The 19,340-nt window shown below is 56.7% G+C and overlaps 3 protein-coding genes across 3 annotated transcripts; 1 reads left to right on the top strand and 2 right to left on the bottom strand.

Moving 5' to 3' along the window:
* Nucleotides 1-119: 119 nt before the first annotated feature.
* Nucleotides 120-13,849, top strand: H310_01909 (hypothetical protein; the record flags this gene model as incomplete). The annotated part of the gene is made up of 9 exons (XM_008865254.1): nucleotides 120-370; nucleotides 424-605; nucleotides 656-775; nucleotides 832-963; nucleotides 1,010-1,132; nucleotides 1,186-4,147; nucleotides 4,192-12,508; nucleotides 12,573-13,419; nucleotides 13,472-13,849. 9 exons carry the CDS (start codon nucleotides 120-122, stop codon nucleotides 13,642-13,644), a joined length of 13,107 nt encoding a protein of 4,368 aa, XP_008863476.1. The 3' UTR covers nucleotides 13,645-13,849.
* Nucleotides 13,850-14,778: 929 nt separating this feature from the next.
* Nucleotides 14,779-16,222, bottom strand: H310_01910 (4-hydroxyphenylpyruvate dioxygenase). The gene has a single exon (XM_008865255.1). The coding sequence runs from the start codon at nucleotides 16,160-16,162 to the stop codon at nucleotides 14,825-14,827; it is 1,338 nt and encodes a 445-aa protein (XP_008863477.1). The 5' UTR covers nucleotides 16,163-16,222; the 3' UTR covers nucleotides 14,779-14,824.
* A 775-nt stretch (nucleotides 16,223-16,997) lies between these two features.
* Nucleotides 16,998-18,387, bottom strand: H310_01911 (4-hydroxyphenylpyruvate dioxygenase). The gene has a single exon (XM_008865256.1). The coding sequence runs from the start codon at nucleotides 18,354-18,356 to the stop codon at nucleotides 17,094-17,096; it is 1,263 nt and encodes a 420-aa protein (XP_008863478.1). The 5' UTR covers nucleotides 18,357-18,387; the 3' UTR covers nucleotides 16,998-17,093.
* Between the last annotated feature and the right edge of the window lie 953 nt (nucleotides 18,388-19,340).

Raw genomic sequence — 19,340 nt, forward strand, 5'->3', positions numbered from 1 at the left:
GGCCCGCAGTGATCGATTGGAAACCGACACGGTTGTGTTCGGTTTCACGCCAAGTTGTTGACGTAACTGCCGTCCCAACGAAAACAAAAACGGCCTGCGCCACCGCCGCCCCCATTATCATGGGTCAAATCGCGTCGGCGCCTTGTGGGAGCAGCCTCGGGCCGTCCACGGCTTGCAGCGCCACAACATGGGAAGAGGTCGACGTGGACGACCTTCAGACCCAACCGATCGACATCCGACACTTTCTTCGACGAGCGGAAGATGAAGCCATGTGCTGGAAACACGACCACCGACCTATGCAGGTGCAGCCGATCCGATTGCTCACCCCTGCGGATTCGTTTGCCAATACATCCGAACTATCCAAGGCCAAGTATGCCCGCTCTGTTCGTTCCAACATAGATGTTTTCACCGACAGAATGCTAGGACGGGGCCGACGAAGCCGCCCTTCATGCCTCCTGTCATGATGACGCCAGATGAAGCGTGCGCAGTTTTGCCCTCTCTCATGGAAGATCGTTGGATCTACCCGCTCGTGGCATTGGTGGGCAGCAAGGACATGAAAGTTACAGAAATGGCGCTGGCGGCGCTGGCCAGCATCGTTGATTCAGGTTCTGCCGAATCGCCGTGGCCATCTCACAAAGTCATGTCTGGGCCATAGAATCCCGGCAAGCCATGGCAATTGAAGCGCAATGCATGGCCAAGCTCGTCCATGCAATGTCTTTGGCGCATTTTCAGCGGCTGGCGTTCGACGCGCTAACCGCACTTTGCCATCGCAACCGTACGCGGAAGCCCATCGTGTTCTTCGACCCCTGTGATGGGAATGCTCGTGGCTAGGGTCGGCGGCTCTCGACATCCTTTCTCAAGGCGTTGTGGACATCCTGTTTGAAGTATTCAAGCTCAAATTGACCAACTCGGACGACCGAAAGTGCAGTGGCTTGCAGTTGCTGCTCGTTCTGGTCAAGCAAGGTTCGTTTGGTTTGCATGGATGCACTAAGGACTGACAGAGTCGCAGCCGAAGGCAGGGCTCTTGTCGCGACGCAAGCTAGGGTCGCAATTCTAGTCGACTTTATCTCGCACTTTCATGCCCCCATTGCGTTCTACGCCTTGTCATGCCTCGGCGAGCTCTTCCAAGGCGGTGCGTCTGCTCGGTTTCAGCTCCCCCATGTCACCACTAACGTGCCGATGCAGAGTCGGCGCGGAAATCCGCCATCGCCCTCGGCGTCCTGCCTATACTCCTGCGCTTCTTGCACTCGACGGCCACATGCAACAAGACGATTCTTCTCCAAGCTGTCTACATTCTTTCCATCATGGGAACACATGAAGCCAACGCGTTTCCGATGGCTGAGTCCGTCCAGGCGTTGTGCCACGTGATGGATATCCTCCGCGGGGCGCTAAAACGGTCGCGACTTGCCAGTCTCGTGTGCATGTTTGTGGCAGGACTGTCGTGGAAGCATCCGTCGTGCCAGCGATTTCAACACGCCGTCCGCGACAACTCCGCGCCCAACTTGTTTGCGATTCTCGCGAGTTTACTCATTGGCGGGTCCAACGACGTGCTGTGCGCTGCCGCCATCGCGGTTGGCGCACTCTGCCACAGGTGCCTCCCCAACGTACACGCGTTCGCCAAGCTCGACGTCCACACGACCTTGGCGAAATTGCTTCCTCACAAAGATGATCGCGTTGTCGGCTGCGCCGCCATGGCTCTGACGCGATTCCTTACACCGTATACGTTGCAAGCAAAACACGCCCATTTGTTGTGCGAGCCATGGCAGCAAGAAATAGCCCAGGCCATTGCCGACTGCACGTCGCCCGAGGGGAGTTCACTCGATGTGTTGTACGCTTCTGTGCTACGAAAGAGCCCGTGTCGCCCATGTGACCCAATTGCCTTGGACGCAGCTCCATTACTGTCACAAATGTCAGCGTTTGAGCTGCAAGCAGCGCTCGACTTGTTTGTTTTCACGCGAAACAAGCGACGGTGGACAAACGACGAAGCCGTGCAGTGTCTACTTGACTGCGTCGGCAGCGCTGCGTCCGACATGCAACTGGAACTGCTTCTGTTCTTTCAAACGTGCACCGATCCATTGGGTGGGGACATCGAGGCGGTCGATTTTTGCAACTTGGTGCTGGCGCACGATGGCGTGCCGCTCTTTCTGTCCCTCCTACGCGCTCCTGACCAAGCCGCATCCCACCTGTGCAGCGTGCTGCAGATTCTCAAGCACTTTGCTGTCGTCTACCACACCACATTATGGCCGCAACCACCGGACGCACTGCCTGACCTCGTTCGACAAGTCGTGGCACTCATCGGCCGCATGGATGCCGTCGACGTTCAACGAGCGGCTGCCAAATTGCTAGATATCCTCACCGAAGCGAAAAGTGGCCACATAAACGCCACGTTGACCACGATACTGGCCACGGATCCACACTGTGTTGCAAATCTCTTGTTCGTGCAATGCCATACCATCCAGCACGCCGCAGGCGTTGTCGTGAGCCGCCTCGTTCGACATAGTCAAGGCCACTGGGCGCCGCTCCCGAGCGCGCTGCTGCAGCTCACGGCGTTGCTGCGAAGTCCGTCGCATGAGGTCACGTTTGCAGCGTCACACGCGTGGGGAAGTCTCCTGGAACGGCTTGATCTTTGCCACGTCTTTAGCAAGCATGACGGGGCGGTCGCGGCCTTGCTGGACCTCCTCGACGTACCGAATCGCCGCCCCAAGCACCTTGTGGACACCGGACGCACGCTGTATCGGGCGGCAAAGCATGCCGACATTCAACCGCATTTGCTTGGGCGAGGCCTCGCGCTGCTGGAGAAATTGAGTCTGCACCCTGTGCATGCTCTGGCGCATTACGCCATGCTCACGCTGAGCCTCATGGGAAAGAACGACTCGCTTCGCCCGGCCGTGGTGTCGCCGACGCTCGTCACCCACCTGCACGAATTCGTGGCTGTGGGAGCGCACGCGTTGGGGGACAAGGACGATAATTCTGCATCGACCTTCCCCAAGCCACGACGATTGAGCAACCTGACGGACGCTCTATGTTGGATCGGCGAGGTTGCGTTGGACGCAGCGACTCAGCAAACCCTTCTCCACGCGGGTGTCGTAGACCAAGTCGCTCAAGTTGTGCTGATGAAAGGCCCTATTTCCGACATCAAACTGTGCGCTTTGACCGCCCTAGCAAGCGTTTGCTCCAGCGACCCCAGCACGCGCAACCACGTGCTCGGGGACGCCCTCGTCGACGCTGTACTTCGCTACTTGGACGTTGAGCACGCGACGACCTCTGACGACGACGAAGTGGTGCTCATTTGCCTCAATATTGTGCTGCATCTACTGCGCACCCCAGCCGCCCAGGCCATCATTGCAAAGAGTCCTCGGATGGGCAGCATCGTTCAAACCCTGCGGTATACCAGCAGCAAAATTCGCTCGCTCGCGGCGCAGGTGCTAGCGCTGCTGGCCAAGCGCTTCGATTCAGTAAAAGCGGACTTGTGCCGCATGGACGTCAACAACATCCTGCTCAACATCATCGTGAGTGAGAGCGTTTCCATCATCACGAACAGCAACGACGATGACATGAGCACCAGTGCCCATGTGCGAGTGAATCCATCGAGTCGAGTCCAACGGCACGCGTTGCATGCGTTGGCTGTGCTTTGCGAAGGGTCGTCGCCTGCTTCCAAGACCAACAAACACGAAATTCTCGACTTTCCGCTGGGCACGACCCTCACGGATTTGCTGCACGTACCAGACACCGACGACGCCGTCGAGGCGACGGCCTTGCTTGCAGCCGTCATCGCCAATGTCACGCATCACTCGACGCGCAACCAACGGACGCTCCTCCAGCGCGACGTCGAGCCCAAGTGCATTGCGCTGCTGAAATTTGTGTTTGAGGACAAAGCCAGCCCAGCGCCGCCGTCGTCGTTCCTCGAACTACTGGCCGTCGAGAGCATGAAGACCTTGACCAACCTTGCCACGCATCCCGAGAATCGCAAGGAAATGGGTGCCGACGACGCGATATACGGAGCACTGCTGATGGGCCTCCAGTCCGACGTGACTGCTTTACATCGCTTCGCCGCGTTAACCATGGCACATTTGTGCACTGGTAACAACGACCCCCACAAAATTGCGATGGGCTCGTACGGCAGCCTCCTGCCCGTCCTGTCCGAGAGGTAAGGCGTCGAATCCAGCGGTTGTTTGACGTACACCTCGATAGGTTAAGTTCGAAGCATCCCCATGTGCTAGAGAACGTGTGCTTCGCCATCACAAAGTTGGGGACGCACGGAGGCAACAAGATCGTGCTGGGGGCCAACCTGATCTTTGAGCGGCTCCTTCCGCTCGTATTGCACACGGAAATCGCGATTCAAAAGATGGCGATGACCGCGATAGCCATCCTCATTGACGGAAACGACCGGAACAAGGTTTCGTTGGTCGAATGCAACGCGATTCCCATCCTTTGTAGTCTGTGCAACAACCACAGCACCACGCCAGTCCACGGTCGCATCCTCGAAGGAGCGCTCCACACGCTGTCCGAGCTCGTGGCCACCCAAGTAGTTGAAGTCTCCAAGTACATAAATCCGACCATGGTCATCGACATGCTTGGCAGTGTGAATGGGAAGCTCCAAAAGGCCGCGCTGGTCCTGCTCTCCCACCTCACCCGAGAATCATTCAACAAGCTCTTGTTTGGAGTCCCGCCATGCATAGCAGCGCTGGTCGTGTGCCTGCACACGGCACCACGAGCGGACGACTCGTCCGAGCGCGACGATGGCGAAGACGACTCACCGAGTGCTCTCGACCTGCCATCTTTGCTAAGTTCCGAAGCTGATTTGGTGCTAGTCGAGCTTGCCGCAACGTCCCTGGCGAACTTGAGCTTTGAAGCTGCTAACACAGACATGATCGTGGCAGATTCAGATCACCAACTTATCCCGCGCCTCGGCGAACTCATGGAATCGGCCATGCAGGTCGCTCACGAAACTCGCGCGTCGCCGTCGAAGAAGAAGCAACTGAGTCCGCTCAAAGCCAAGATGTCGGTCCCAAACAACCAAGACAGCCATTCGGACAATAACGGGCAACGGCTTGCCGCCCCACTGCTGGCCAGTCGACCGATGCAGTGCCAGCACATTCTGGAGCAGTGCGTGCTGATTGTCAACAACTGCGCACATGTCATTCTCCGCCACGGCGCCGTCACGGAATCGATTGTGGCTATCCTGTGCCGCATGCTCACCCATTCGAGCGACTTGGTCAAAAAATGCGCGTGCTTTGCCTTGACGACGTGGTGTTCCAAGCACCCTCAGCACCAGCAATGGGTCCTCGCCCAGCCCACAGCTGCGCTCAGCACCCTCATCGGGATGCTCAACTCGTCGTCGCCCGGCATCGTCGAAGCGGCGCTGTGGATCCTCACCAAGCTCTCCATGTACGACGACACATACGTGAAGATGGTAGCGAATGACATCGTCCGCATCCTCGAGCACATCATTTTCCGGTACCACACGACGTTGGGATCGGGCGTGCTGGACCGCGCAATTCGGCTGCTGGGCAACCTCGGTCTCCACGACGTTGTCCGCAAGACCATTCGTGGCGAAGCAATCGTTTCGGGTCCCCTCACGAGCATCCTGGACCATCAAAAAGACACTCCAACGCCGTCGTCGCCCACCGTCCACTCGACCAAAGCCACCATCATCTCGCACGTGAAGAACACAGCGCGCTTGATCAGCATCTTGCTCACGGATGATGCGCTCAAGCTGTTCTTTCCCAAACGGACGCTCGGCGTGCTCCAAACGATTTACGTTCTTCCTAGTACAGCGATCAAAGTGCGTCGCAACATCATCGTGATCTTCTGGCTTTTGTCTGTCGTCGAAGAGCATCGCGAGCAGCTGGCACATCCCGAAAAAGACGTCGTCGGCCGACTGGTCTCTGCCCTTGCCCGCGACGAACATGAGCTGTTCGTGCGAGCGAATGTGCTGGCCATGCTGGCCATGTGGAGCCAGCACGAATCCATCTGCCAAACGTTATACTCTCGAGACGTGGTCGCTGCTGTCCTAAAGTACTTGGTCATTCCCGAACTGGGATGCGACACGTTTTGCGCCGTCATCGTGCATCACCTCTCCAACCTCAAAGAGGCCGTGCGGACGACGTTGGCGGCCGAAGGAACGACCGAAATCGTCTTGTCGCTACTGGATCGGTGCGTGAGCCACCCGACGCCGTTTGACCCGTTCGGGTACCACTTGGTCGGGATCCTGGCCAACTTGACAGTGCAAGACGACGTAAAGTCGGTCGTCGTGCACGTGCACGGCATCGCGACGATTCTGGCGTTGCTTCGCCAGAATATCAACTATCGATTCCTCGACGACTCGACAGGTGGCGACTTGCTCGACTTGTTTGGCAAAGTCGCGGCAAATCTATCGTTCGACGACCCGTGCAAGTCAGAACTGATCCACGGCGGTGGACTCGAGCTCGTGCTGCAGGTGCTCAGCCGAGGGTACGCGTCATTGACAGGCGTTGAAAACTACGTGCTGTGCGTTGGCAACTTGAGCACGGTGGCCGACTCGATCCCTCGGCTCGAGGCGGCGAGCGCGATTCCGATTCTGCTGCAGCTCCTGAAGACGCATCACGTCACGTCGCCGTGGATCGTCAAATGCACGATTTGGGCCATTTCCAACATGGCGATGGATTCGACCACGAGCAAGCACCAAATCCACGGATACCCAGGGGGACTGGACCTTGTCCTGTCGCTGCTGGTGACCGAATCGTGCAAACAAACGGACACGATCGTCGAGTGTGCCATGACGTGTTTGAGCAGCATCGTCCAGGAAGAAGAGATTGCCCACGCGCTCGGCGAATGCCCGACGATCGGGCACATCCTTCTGTTCCTCGAGCCGCAAGTTCGCCAGAGTTTGCAGCGCAAAGCGGTCAAGACGGTCGGGTGCCTCGCATCGTTTGGTATTGCGATGTATATCGACGACCTCTCGCGCACGCACACGCACCTCCTGTCGATCGCCACGGACAGCAACCTGAAATCGATCGCTCCGACCGCTATCAACGCCCTTCGTCGCATCGCGTATCTTCGGAACGAAAGTCCGCACGTGTTGTGCGCCAACGTACACGGCATCGACGCACTGCTCCAGCTCCTCCAGTCCGACTCGGCTAGCACCGTCCTCGACGCACTGCATTTGATCCATCATGTTGCGATGGTGACCGCCACGATCTCGACCAACGCAGAGTACTTTGCGTCGAAACGCGCATGCACCCAAGCGTCGGAGCTGCTCGTGTCGCCCAACGTCGAGATCCAAGAAGGCGTCGTCCAGCTGTGCGCCTACCTTGTCAAGAACACCGAGTTTGACGAATGCACCCGCCACGTCGAAAACTGGCCGCTGGTGCTGTCCCGTCTGTGTCGGTGGTGGGAGCAGCAAACGAACTTCACAGTCCATGCATTGTGCCCAAGTGTGCTTGCCGGCCTGGATCAAATGCTGCGCTTCCCTGCATTCATTCACTCGCTAAACGACGCGATATTGACCAAAGCAAGCTTGCAGTGCCTCGTGGATAGCCTTCCGTCCCTTGCCGTACTCGAAGTCGAGCCGTGGGAAACCACACTGGTTTGTGTCCGGGCGCTCGTGCACCTCGCGGCCGAGTCTTCCTCGTACATGCAAATGTTGTGCCACGTCAACCTGCCGGCGCAACTGATGCACCTCTTGCTTGCCACTCCAGACAACGAGACCGCCTTGTTGCGCATCGTCTTGCGCGGCATTGCACTCTATTGCATCAAAGCGCCAACGTCATGTGAAGCGTTTGTTCAAATGCGTGGCGCCGTGCGCTTACTCCAGCTGCTGTCTGACCCTGATGCGGATGTGGTCTCGACAGCGCTGGCCATCATTGAGTTGCAGCTTCGAGTCCCGACAGCGCCCGAAGTATTTAGGAGAGCAAACGCAGTGTATGTGATGGCGTCCAAGCTCGAGGGCAAAACCGGACCAGCCAACAGCATTCGGCTTCTCTCTTGCCTTGCAACACTGTGGGAAGACTCCCCCGCAGCCTGCGCTGCCTTCCACGAGAGCCGCGTGGTGTCGATTGTGATGACCACGACCCTTCATGTCCATCGCACCGAATCCCTCACGGTGCTTCACGCGATGTCGACGTCGGTTGCCTTTCATGCGACGCTCTTCCAAGACGCCTCCATGTTTCTCGACGTGCTTCGAACTCGCACGGGCCAGTGTGGCAACGACACGGTTTTGGTGCTGCTCATCCTGTGCAACATGTGCGGTTGCGGGCCATCCTTCGACAACAACATGTCAGAAGCACCGATTCAGTCTTCGTTTGTCATGGAATGGGTGGACATGAATATCCTGGGCACATTGCTGCCTCTGTCGCAATGGTTGGACGCGGTGCCGCCTCCCCGTCGATCGACCAAGGTGTCGATGCTGTGGGAAACGGAAGTTGAGTTGGTGCTCCGGATTCTAAGTCAAGTCACGCGAGATGCGCACTTGCGGCAGGTGTTTCGTGATGGAGTCGACCTGCCAGACCTTCTCTCACTGCTTCGCCCCCAAGCAAGTACCGGCGCTTTGCTTGGCATGGGGGTGGTGTGTGGTGCGACTCAAGTGCTCGCCAACATCTCACTGGAAAAGGAGATTCAAATCATGATCATCGTCGAAGACGGCATAACGTTCTTGGCCAAGTTGATCATGCAGAAAATCCACCACGACAAGCTCGCCCTCGCGCTTGTGCGAACCGTGCGCAACCTGTCCCACGACACGGAAGTGCAAGCCATTCTGGCCGCACACGCCACACTACCCTACTTCTTGCAGTGCATGCAAGTCCTAGCGGCCATGCCAGACATGGCTTTGTCCAGCGGTCTGGAGGTGCTCAGCCTTGAAATTATCCACGACGTGACCAAGACCATTCAATGGACAGACACACTTGTGGGCCATCAATGCCAAGAGGCTCTTCTCGCGCTCATCGACCGGCATGTCGATGAGTGCCACAGCGTCTCGATTGAATCGGTGGCTGTGCAATCGCTGGTGAACTTGACGCACACATCGAATGTCGACGCTCTGTGCGCATCCAACACAGTCCGTCGCATGGCCCAGCTTGTGTCGACACACTACTTTCCAACGTTTTCGACATTGTCGGAGCGCAAGGCGGCACAGTTCACTGCTCTTTTACAAGGATTAACTCGATGCGTCCACTCGTCCGAGAATGCCCGACACCAGCTCGCTACGTCCGACACGTTTTTACAGCAGCTAACGAGTTGGTTTGTCTGCGGTGCTGCCGAGTATGCAGATGAAGTCCATGCTGTGAGTCTCCTGGCGAACCTCGCCTTGGTTCCAACTGCCCGCCACTGCATGACGCGGCATGCCGCCCCGACTTTGCTCGCCCGCGTGGCACAAGTTTGCATGGACGTCCAAGCCACACGAGAAACCCACGTGTCATGTTTCCATGTGCTGTCGCAGTGCCTTGGAAGCGACATCGATCCTGTCGACCAAAGCGGCTGGGAATACGCTTTTGTCCCTGACTTTATCGCATGCGCTCCCTTCGAACACGCACTGGCAAATGCTCTCGGCCCGTCGACTGCCACCGATTGCCTTGCCGTGTTTCAAGGCTGCTTGCGCCATGGAGGGTATGCCACGAGTCCGTTTCCAGTCCCGCTTGCAGTCCTCGTGGCAGTCATCGCGTTCGTCGGGTCGACTGACCACGCGCTGGCTGTTGGCATCCTCCAGCAGTTGGTCGTGGAATCTGCCTGTCGTCGACTCATCGTCGCGTCGTTTGCGTTCGACAAGTTTGTGAATGTGGTGGGCAGCCGCAGCGAATTGCTCGGACAAACCAGCGTGCAGACCATCGCGCGGCAGCTCGTGGATGACGCATTGGACATCCATTTTCCCCGAGACGATTCAGTCGTCGCCACGTTGGTGCATTCGTTCCTGCAACAGGACGGCATGCAGCTGTCTGTGTTGTCGCTGTTAGGCCACCTTGCGCTCTTTTCCCCGCACTCGTGTGGCGTCGTGATGCGTGAAATCCAGGCGAGCGCTTTGGCCATGGCTTTGCTCTCGAGACACGTCGAGACCATCCACGCCCGGACATGCACCCGCGCCACGATCAACGCGTCGTCGGTCGTGTCCATCCACGACATGCTTCGCGTGTACTTGTTTGCCGTCACATTGCAAACGCCGACGTGGAACGATGCGACGACGGCGGTGTGCTTCGTCTCGGACATTCTGTCCTGGTTTACGTCGCAGCGCGCGGCGCATCGTTTCGTTGACATCTACCCCGTCCTGCTGTACTGCACGTCGAGTTTGCTCAAACCGACGGCGAGAACGACGGCAACCAAGGGTGCCCGCCCCACAGAACGCAGCTCGGGAAACAAGGTGGACGACGCGCCATGGCAAGCAGACATTCTACGCGACGTCATGCACATCCTCACGGTCGCAACGGACGTGCCCATCCAAGTCGCGAGCTTGAACACGTTGGTAGCTTTCACCAAGCTTTGGCAAGCAGATCAGAAGCTGTTGACGCTGTTGGAGTCGTTGCCCACGCGAGCTGCGGCTTTGCAACAGATTGTCGGTTTGCTGACGACTGCACAGACCGCGGCGCTCGAGACGCTCACTCTGCTGGTGACGGCCGGCCACCACAATATCGTGGACGAACTCAAGGAGATGGGGGCAAAGGTCCAGCTTGAAGCTCTTCAAGTCTCGACCCCTCATGAAAAGGCCATGACTACCGCGATCCTCGACTTGCTTGGATATAGCATGGACCTGAGCGAAGCTTTTGTCCTGGATTTGCAAGCATTCACAGACACCAGCAATAACCCGGCCGATCGTGGTGCAATGATGGCAAAGCTACGAGCCACACTCGACAGGGATGTTGTGACAGATCATAGCATTTTGACCGCTATCATTCCGAAGCTTGTGGAAGCGGCTGCCCAGGACAGGGCGTTCCTCAACGACTGCATTCAGTGTCTCTACAAAGTGTCGGGGTTTCCGGCGTTTGCTCAATGTACCATGGCGCCTCCCATCTTGCTGCGGCTCTACGTGAACGAATTTGCAACGCTGACGGCTGAGACGCAAGGCTTCCTCCTCGACATGTTGTTTGTCCTGCAGGCGACCCACGGCGATGCGACAACGAGCGACTTTGACTTCCACGACGAATGGAATCCGTTGGCCAAGTTGCTCACTCTCGCAACGTCGCTGCTCGTGTGCGATCTTCCGACCGCGGCACGGATTATGACGTTCGTGTGGATTGCCGTGGCTGGCAACGGAGACCTCTTGCACGTCCTGGCGTCCCAAGCGCAACTTCTCGTTCCCCTGTGCTCTGTTCTCCATGGCCCGCCACCACCCATGACGAAAAAAATTGACCAACTCGCCAAACCGAATCAAGTCGTCCACGTCATTCTCTTGCGGCTCATCCACGCTCTGTCCACCATGCCGACGCTCTCGTCCGACATGCTGAAGCCGCTGTCACCGCTCGTGGAGGCTCTCGTCCATTGCTTGGCATCGTATCCGCTCCACTTGAACCCCAAGCAGCATGCCCCACAGCTAGCATATATCAACGACATTGCGTTGATAGTGCTGCAATATGCGAGCCACCTGGCGATCTCGACGCTTCATTTGGACACAGCGCTAAAGCAACTGATGGTTGCTGTGGAATCGGTGCCCCCACCTCATGAACTGAGACTTTTCCTCTTGCAGCTCCTCGCATCGTTGACGCAAATGGCGCCGGTCGTCGCAGCACTTCACCGTCTTCAAGGCCTCGATAGCTTTGTACGCCTCTTCGTCTCGTCTGCGTCGAGGCTTGATCAGCTGGCTACCGTCTTGGCGTGTCTGGCCCAGGCGTCGAGAATTGGAGAGTTGGAGTCCGAAGTCGTCGCTCGTCTTGTGGGTCAACCCACTGCCGCGACCGACTTGTTGCAGTGCCTCTGTCGGTCGTCTCGAGAGCCGCAGGAACATGCTGCGTATTTATTGTCGGCGATGCTTCTCCACCGGCCCGAGGTGGGGGGCAGCGCCGGGTGTGTGTCCATGTTGATCGAGTGTCTGGAAGCGGTTGACCTTGTGGTCGTTCGCTACGTTCTCGTGTGCTTGGGCAGTGTCCTCCACATTGATGGGACCCAAGAGACTCTATTGCGGCACGCAACTGTGCCCGTCTTGGCGCAAATCCTTCAAAAAGCCGATGCTACGTGCACCCAACACGTCCTTCGTGTTCTGGCGATTCTGTGCTCCAAGCACAAGGCCGCCGTATGCCGCCGTGTCGTGGCGGCGAACTTGCTCGGCATTCTCATGGCGACAGTTCGAGGGAAGGACCAGCCGACGTCCAATGTCTTCCACGCTGCGTGGGTCCTGAGTTGTGTTTCCAAAGATAGCGACCTCAGCCTTCGACTGCAGGAGGTCGATCCGAATTTTGTCCTCGAGGTTGTCCAGCTCGTCGATGTGTATCCCGTTCCCACGGCGAACAAGCTCCTTCGCATGGCCGCGAACGTGTGGACACAAGCGTTTGCGGGGCTTCCTGTAGCTGGCATCGTTCGGAAGCTCCTCTCCGTCGTCCCTACGTCCGAGGTATGTTCCATGCATTCGTTGTACTGTCGATGGACCGCTCGTGACACGTCGTATTCGTGTGCAGAGTCGCCAGGTGCAAAAGAACGGAGGGCGCGTGCTCTGTTTGCTGTTTAGTCTGCCAGACTTGGACGGACAGAATGACGTTGCGTTTGTGCTGGCTCAGTATCTATTTGACTCGTTGACATCGAATCTGGACAAGTTGGTCGCGGCGGCACTGAGGGCACTCGTCGACGGACTACAGCAGCCCGACTCGACAACCGATCGGTGCATTCGAGACCTCGTGGCGGAAGAAAGCAGCCACTTTCTCCACCTCCTTCGTCTCGTCTCGACCAATTCGTTCCACCCCGTTATCAATCGACTTGACCTCGCGCTGCAGTTCCTCACCGCCTTGATCGACTCGAGCGACATGGTCCAGCGACTCGAACCCCTCGTCCTTCCGTCGTTGCTCCATCTCTTGAGCAACGACCCTCTCGTGCATCTGAACGCTCCAACTATCAAACAACTGCTCGGACTTCTCAGCAATCTCACTCGGAGCAACGCCACGTCGTTGGCCATGAGTCCCATCGTGGTCGGGGCCGTCAAACGGCTCGTGTGTCTCGTCCAAGATGAGGACTCGTATCACTCTGAAGCACTTCACGTGTTGGTGAACTTTGCGTCGGTCACAGATCTGCGGCAGTCGATCGTATTACACGGCGGACTGGCTGCTCTACTCCACGAGCTCGACGACGACATGGTGGACGCCCATCTTCAGCTCGTGCTTTTAGGGATCGCTTCACTCTCGGCGGACGACCTGGCGAAGCAAACAGTTCCCTTTGTACCCCACGTGCCCAGATTCATGGCCTTGTTGTCGGCCCCGAACGCCAACGTCCAGTCGTTGGCAGTTTGGGTCGTTTCAAATATTTGTGGCATTGGTAAAACAACGTGTGTGTTTCGCACCACTTCTATCCTTACCCGTGTCTTTAGACGCTGTCCGACGAGCCATCAACGCCCAACATGGAGCCACCGTGCTTCAGTCGCTCCTCAACGAAGTGGTGAGCCCTGCCATGACATCACGACCCCTCTCGTCCAGCGCAAGGATACGAGAGATGGCTCCCAAAGCCATCCAAGACCTTGGCTTTGCTCCTCTCCACATGTAGTATGTTTATCGAAATGCAGAATCGCATCGACTTCACATGGATCAAGGCTATCCCTTCCTTGCTACGACATCGGCCGACGTTGCATGGTGTTGTTAAGCCATTCAAGCAAACTCCGACTTGCTTCGAGGAATCGGCCATCACTTGACTGCTTTAACGTCGCAATGGATTCTCGAGCGTATCTTCACAAACTTCCACGGAAACTTCCCTGAAAGCCGCTGTTTTCACATGCTGCGACCGTTCCACTGACCAGCGACTTGTGTGGGCAGTCGGTCTCTCGTACAAACTGGTATTGGCGGCGAAAGCAACGCGCAGCCATCCAACGAAGCAAGATTGCCTTGACGGGACTGTACCACAGCGTAGTTGGTGACTAGTACTGCGTTTTTCACCGAAGTGCTTCGACATCGTCCAAAGTCCATAAAAATAAATCGATTCGATTGGCCACTATTGTGGTTTACGGACCTATGAATTGCGCAGTGTGACTGAAATAGTTATATTTTAGCCAATCAAAATGCATTCTTTGCGAATACTATCTACCTATTCGCGTTGACAGGGACGATGTCGAGACATTTTTATGTCGCACGAAAACACTGGCTACAGTTGTACCGCATTCTCCACCCGCCCCCCTGCGGCCATCAAGGGCGGCGTACGAAAGCGAGGACTGCATGTCGTCGAAGCACGAAGTATCGAAGCATTGAAACAACACAAGCTCGAGGATTGCCAAGGTTAACGCGGCTGCTACGACTCTCGGAGTGCAGGATGCCAAATTAGTGCAATTGAAACGCATTGAGCCGATCCTGGACATGCCCTGCGGTGTAGCTTGACGCTCAACAATCCTAGGAAATGCCCGACGTGGCACGACGGGACGATTTCGCGTCGACTACAAATCGCTGCCCCCTTTGGCATGTACTGGCCTGCAAAAACACGTCTATCGTCGCCACGACGACGACGACTGCGGGTGCCCCCAAGATGAAGCTGGTCAGGTTCAAGAACTTGTCTGAACCAGCCCATGTCGGACGGGTTCCCGATGCACAAGTTCCACAACGTCGAGTTTTACTGCCAAGACGCGACGAACGTGTCGAAGCGGTTTGGGTGGGCCGTCGGCCTCAACCGGGTCGCCAAGGCGGACTGCCGAACGGACAAATCTAGGGATTCCATTTCAAGTTTTCATGTTCTACTATGTCTACACGTCCAACGTGCGTTCATATTCTTCAATGGACTTGAACAGCTCCGAGAAGTTGCCCTTGCCGAAGCCACCGCAGCCCGCAGCTTGTTCGAGGCGGCCGGCCACTTCTTCCATGCACCCCACACGCTCGATGATCTCGAAAAAGCACGTGGGGCGGTCGCCCAGCGGCTTGGTGAAGATTTGGAGCAAAATACCCTGGTCGTCCTTGTCCACCAACAGCCCGAGCTGCTCGATCTGCTCGTACTGGGCAGCCGTGAACACGTCGCCGATCTTGGTCGGCAGGTTCTTGTAGTACGCGGCCGACGGCTTGGGCATAAAGTCGAACCCACCCAAGTGCGTGCGCTTGCGCATCTCGGACATCGTGTGGAAGATGTCGTTGGTCTTGAGCGCCATGTGCTGGAGGCCGGGCCCTTCATTTTGCTCCAAGAACGTCTGGATCTGCGACTTGCGCTTGGTGCCGAACGTGGGCTCGTTCATCGGGAGCAAGATCATTTCGCTGTTGTTGGCGAGCACCATCGAGTTCAGGCCCGAGTCGACCGTGCCGACGTCCTCCGCCGTGAACTCGGCGTACTCGTGCCAGCCCGTGAACCCGCACACGTACTCCATGGCTTCGAGCAAGTTGGGCAAGTTGCCGACAGCGTGGTCCAAGCGTTGGAGACCGATGCTGACATCCGGTCCATCCACGTTTTCGTAGCCGGGCAGGTAGCGGCCGGTGAAGTTCCCAGACACATAGCGCAAGACGACTTCGCCGTACAGCTTGACTTCCGATACAACTGTGACTTGGCCAGTCGTGGCATCTTTAATCTCGCGAGGGGGGTTCACGCCCTCAGCGCCGTGGGCAACCGAGATCTCGTACGCGGCCTTGGCGTCTTCGACAGACACACCCATCGCGCGGACGGCCAAGCCGTGCTTGGCGCAGAATTCGTGGGCGAACGGCACGTCGAAGTAGGGCAGCGGGGCAGTCGACTCGGCCTTTTGCTGCTGGCGCGAGTACGGCGCCGTGATCACGAGCTGGAGCTCGCCCGACTGCATCACGTAACTCGCATACGCGTGGTTGCCCGTGCTCTGGTCCGACTTGGCGACCAGGTTGAGTCCGGCGGCCCACCCGAACCGCTTCGATACGTTCGTCGCGTCTTGGCAGTAGAACTCGACGTGGTGGAATTTGTGCATGGGGAAGCGGTCCGTCTTGGGGTTGTGCCGGACAAAGTTCTTGAACCCGACCAGCTTCATCTTGGGGGCACCAGCAGTTGTCGTTGTCGTCGTGGCCATGATTGAGGTGTTTTTGCAGGCAAGCAAATGCGAAAGTGAGTGTCCCGCACAAGCCCAAGATGCCATGGCATCTTCGTGGCAACACGACCGCCGAAATCCACGATGTCGTGTTTTTTTGTGTTGTTTTCTCGACTACATTTGTAATCGTGGCCGGGATGTTCGCATCCCAGGGGACGTGTCTCCATCGATTGGATAAAACCCGATCTTTTTGTCCAGTTCATAATGGGGGATTTGGTTTTAATCCATCCAATGAGATTTTTGCCGATTAAAACCAAATGCTATTTTTATTGTCGACAGCAGCCTACGAACTGACATATCGCCTGATGCGTGCCAAATCGACGGGTTTTAATCTATAAAACCCGATGAATTAAAACGATTTAGAGACATTTGCAATCCAATGAATTGTCGCAACATGCGAAGAGTTTGCGAATTCGGACGCTTGTGCCGTTCGACCATTCAAGTGTCTCCGGCTCCGACGTGGTGGCCCATGTGGAGTTCAGCCGAACGATTTGTTTGTCATCAAGATGGACTGCTTCTGAACCATGCTCAAGTGTGCAGCAGTGCCGACTGGAGTGTTAGCCGCCATAAAGTGTAGAGTACGAGTGGCAGCATGCTCTGCATCGCCGCAGCGACGTGCAGACGAATCTGTGCTTCGTCACGGAGGGAAGGCGACATCAGCTTGGCCAAGTACCAAACGCATACAACGGTGAACGTTTCCCTAATGCTAGCACTTGCATGGTCAACGCCAAATTCAGATGACCACTTCATCATTCGCTGGTGTCAACGGTGTGACCTGGCCAGATCTTCAGACAAGGTTTCACGAGCTGCAGCCTTGTGTACATGCGTGTAGCTTGAAAACTTGCGAAACGCTGCGGGCATTACATGCGCGTCAAGCTCAGGATGGGGTATCGACGTGAGGACAACTTGTACTTAACATAGTTGCCGAAGTACAATTCAAACGAGATATAGTAACTCAAAATGGACTTGGCAAGACAACTTAGACATCCAACGTGCGTTCGTAGTCTTCAATGGACTTGAACAGCTCCGAGAAGTTGCCCTTGCCAAAGCCACCGCAGCCCGCAGCTTGTTCGAGGCGGCCGGCCACTTCTTCCATGCACCCCACGCGCTCGATGATCTCGAAAAAGCACGTGGGGCGGTCGCCCAGCGGCTTGGTGAAGATTTGGAGCAAAATACCCTGGTCGTCCTTGTCCACCAACAGACCGAGCTGCTCGATCTGCTCGTACTGGGCAGCCGTGAACACGTCGCCGATCTTGGTCGGCAGGTTCTTGTAGTACGCGGCCGACGGCTTGGGCATAAAGTCGAACCCACCCAAGTGCGTGCGCTTGCGCATCTCGGACATCGTGTGGAAGATGTCGTTGGTCTTGAGCGCCATGTGCTGGAGGCCGGGCCCTTCATTTTGCTCCAAGAACGTCTGGATCTGCGACTTGCGCTTGGTGCCGAACGTGGGCTCGTTCATCGGGAGCAAGATCATTTCGCTGTTGTTGGCGAGCACCATCGAGTTCAGGCCCGAGTCCACCGTGCCAACATCGTCCGCCGTGAACTCGGCGAATTCGTGCCAGCCAGTGAACCCGCAGATGTCGTTGACAGCCTCCATTAGGTTGGGTACGTTGCCGACGGCGTGGTCCAAGCGTTGGATGCCGATGCTGACATCCGGTCCATCCACGTTTTCGTAGCCAGGCATGAAGCGACCAGTGTAATTGCCCGAAATGAACCGCAAAACGACTTCGCCGTACAGCTTGACTTCTGACAGCACTTGTACCTGACCGGTGGCAGCATCAGTCGTCGTCTTGGGGGACGTGATGCCCACGGCGCCGTTCTTAACAGAGGTCTCGTACGCGACGGTGGCGTCATCGACCGTGATGGCCATGGCGCGGACAGCCAACCCGTGCTTGGCACAAAATTCGTGAGCGAAAGCATTGTCAAACCCTTGGTTGGGAGCGACATGGTCCACCTTTTGCTGCTGGCGCGAGTACGGCGCCGTGATGACGATTTGTAGTTCGCCCGATTGCATGACGTAGCTCGCGTACACGTGGTTACCCGTGCTCTGGTCCGACTTGGCGACAAGTTTCAAGCCGGCAGCCCACCCAAAACGCTTGGACACGTTCGTTGCGTCTTGCGTGTAGAACTCAACGTGGTGAAACTTGTGCATGGGGAAGCGGTCCGACATAGGGTTGTGCCGGACAAAGTTCTCGTACCCGACTAGCTTCATCGTCTTGTGGTTGTTCGAGGCGGCGGCCATGGCGGCGGTGTGCGTGCCAATACGAATTTCCAAGTGTGGGGCTCCACCGCCACAGCTTCAATTTGGAATCACAGAGTGTTGGTCTGGGTGAGTGGATCGTGCCCCGGGGCACCGACATAAACTTGTACGAGTAAAAACCACGCACACGTTACTTCCTTTGATTATCAATATTTATTTTCACAGGTTTCACTCCGAAATTCGTCAACTTCGCCGAATACGATCACAAATCGTATGCCGATTTGCAATCACTGTTGAACTTGACTCAATTGGTGAATATCTGAGTATTTTAGCCAATCCGATGCATTGTTGAATGGCAAAATATCGCTAACGAAAATGTCGAGGTGGCGGCGTGGAGCGAGCGATACACGGGATGCGCGGATGACGAAGAGGTTTGACGGGACGTAGTATTGTGTGTCAAAGATGGAGCGTTGCTGGGGATGTTTGTGGGGCACAACACCAAGCGAATGCAGGCGATGGCGCGTCATGTGTGGGACGAAGCAATGTACTGTACGTACGGGACATGGCCGAGAGGACAGCGCGTGTTCGTTTGGATTTTCATTTTTCGCATCCCCCTCTGCTGGCGGCCGTGCTAGTCGACGCTGCCGAATGTTTCGAGCGCGATTTTGAAAGAGAGATGGAGTCCTTGTAAGCGAGGCCGTCGAAACAATCGCCATGGGTTGGTCCCACAGTCAACCATGGTTTCGTGCCCCAGGTTCACCACCACAAGATCAGTTTATGATGGATACTGGTCACCGTCGTCGTCCGTCTGCAGGGTTCGCTTGCAATGCCACACCGAACAAGAGAAAGACAGAACCAAGACGTACAAGATGCCCTGGACTGTTTGTATCATTCCCCGCGAGCGTTGACGGACGCTCGGCAAGTCCAACAGAATGGCGGGCATCTGGGTCGGCGCGACAACTCATACACGGTACGAACGAAAGCTTGCCTCAAGATGGTGGTGATTGCCCCCAACGATGGACGCAA

This window comes from Aphanomyces invadans (genome assembly GCF_000520115.1).
Source record: "Aphanomyces invadans strain NJM9701 unplaced genomic scaffold supercont1.3, whole genome shotgun sequence".
NCBI lineage: Eukaryota > Oomycota > Saprolegniomycetes > Saprolegniales > Verrucalvaceae > Aphanomyces > Aphanomyces invadans.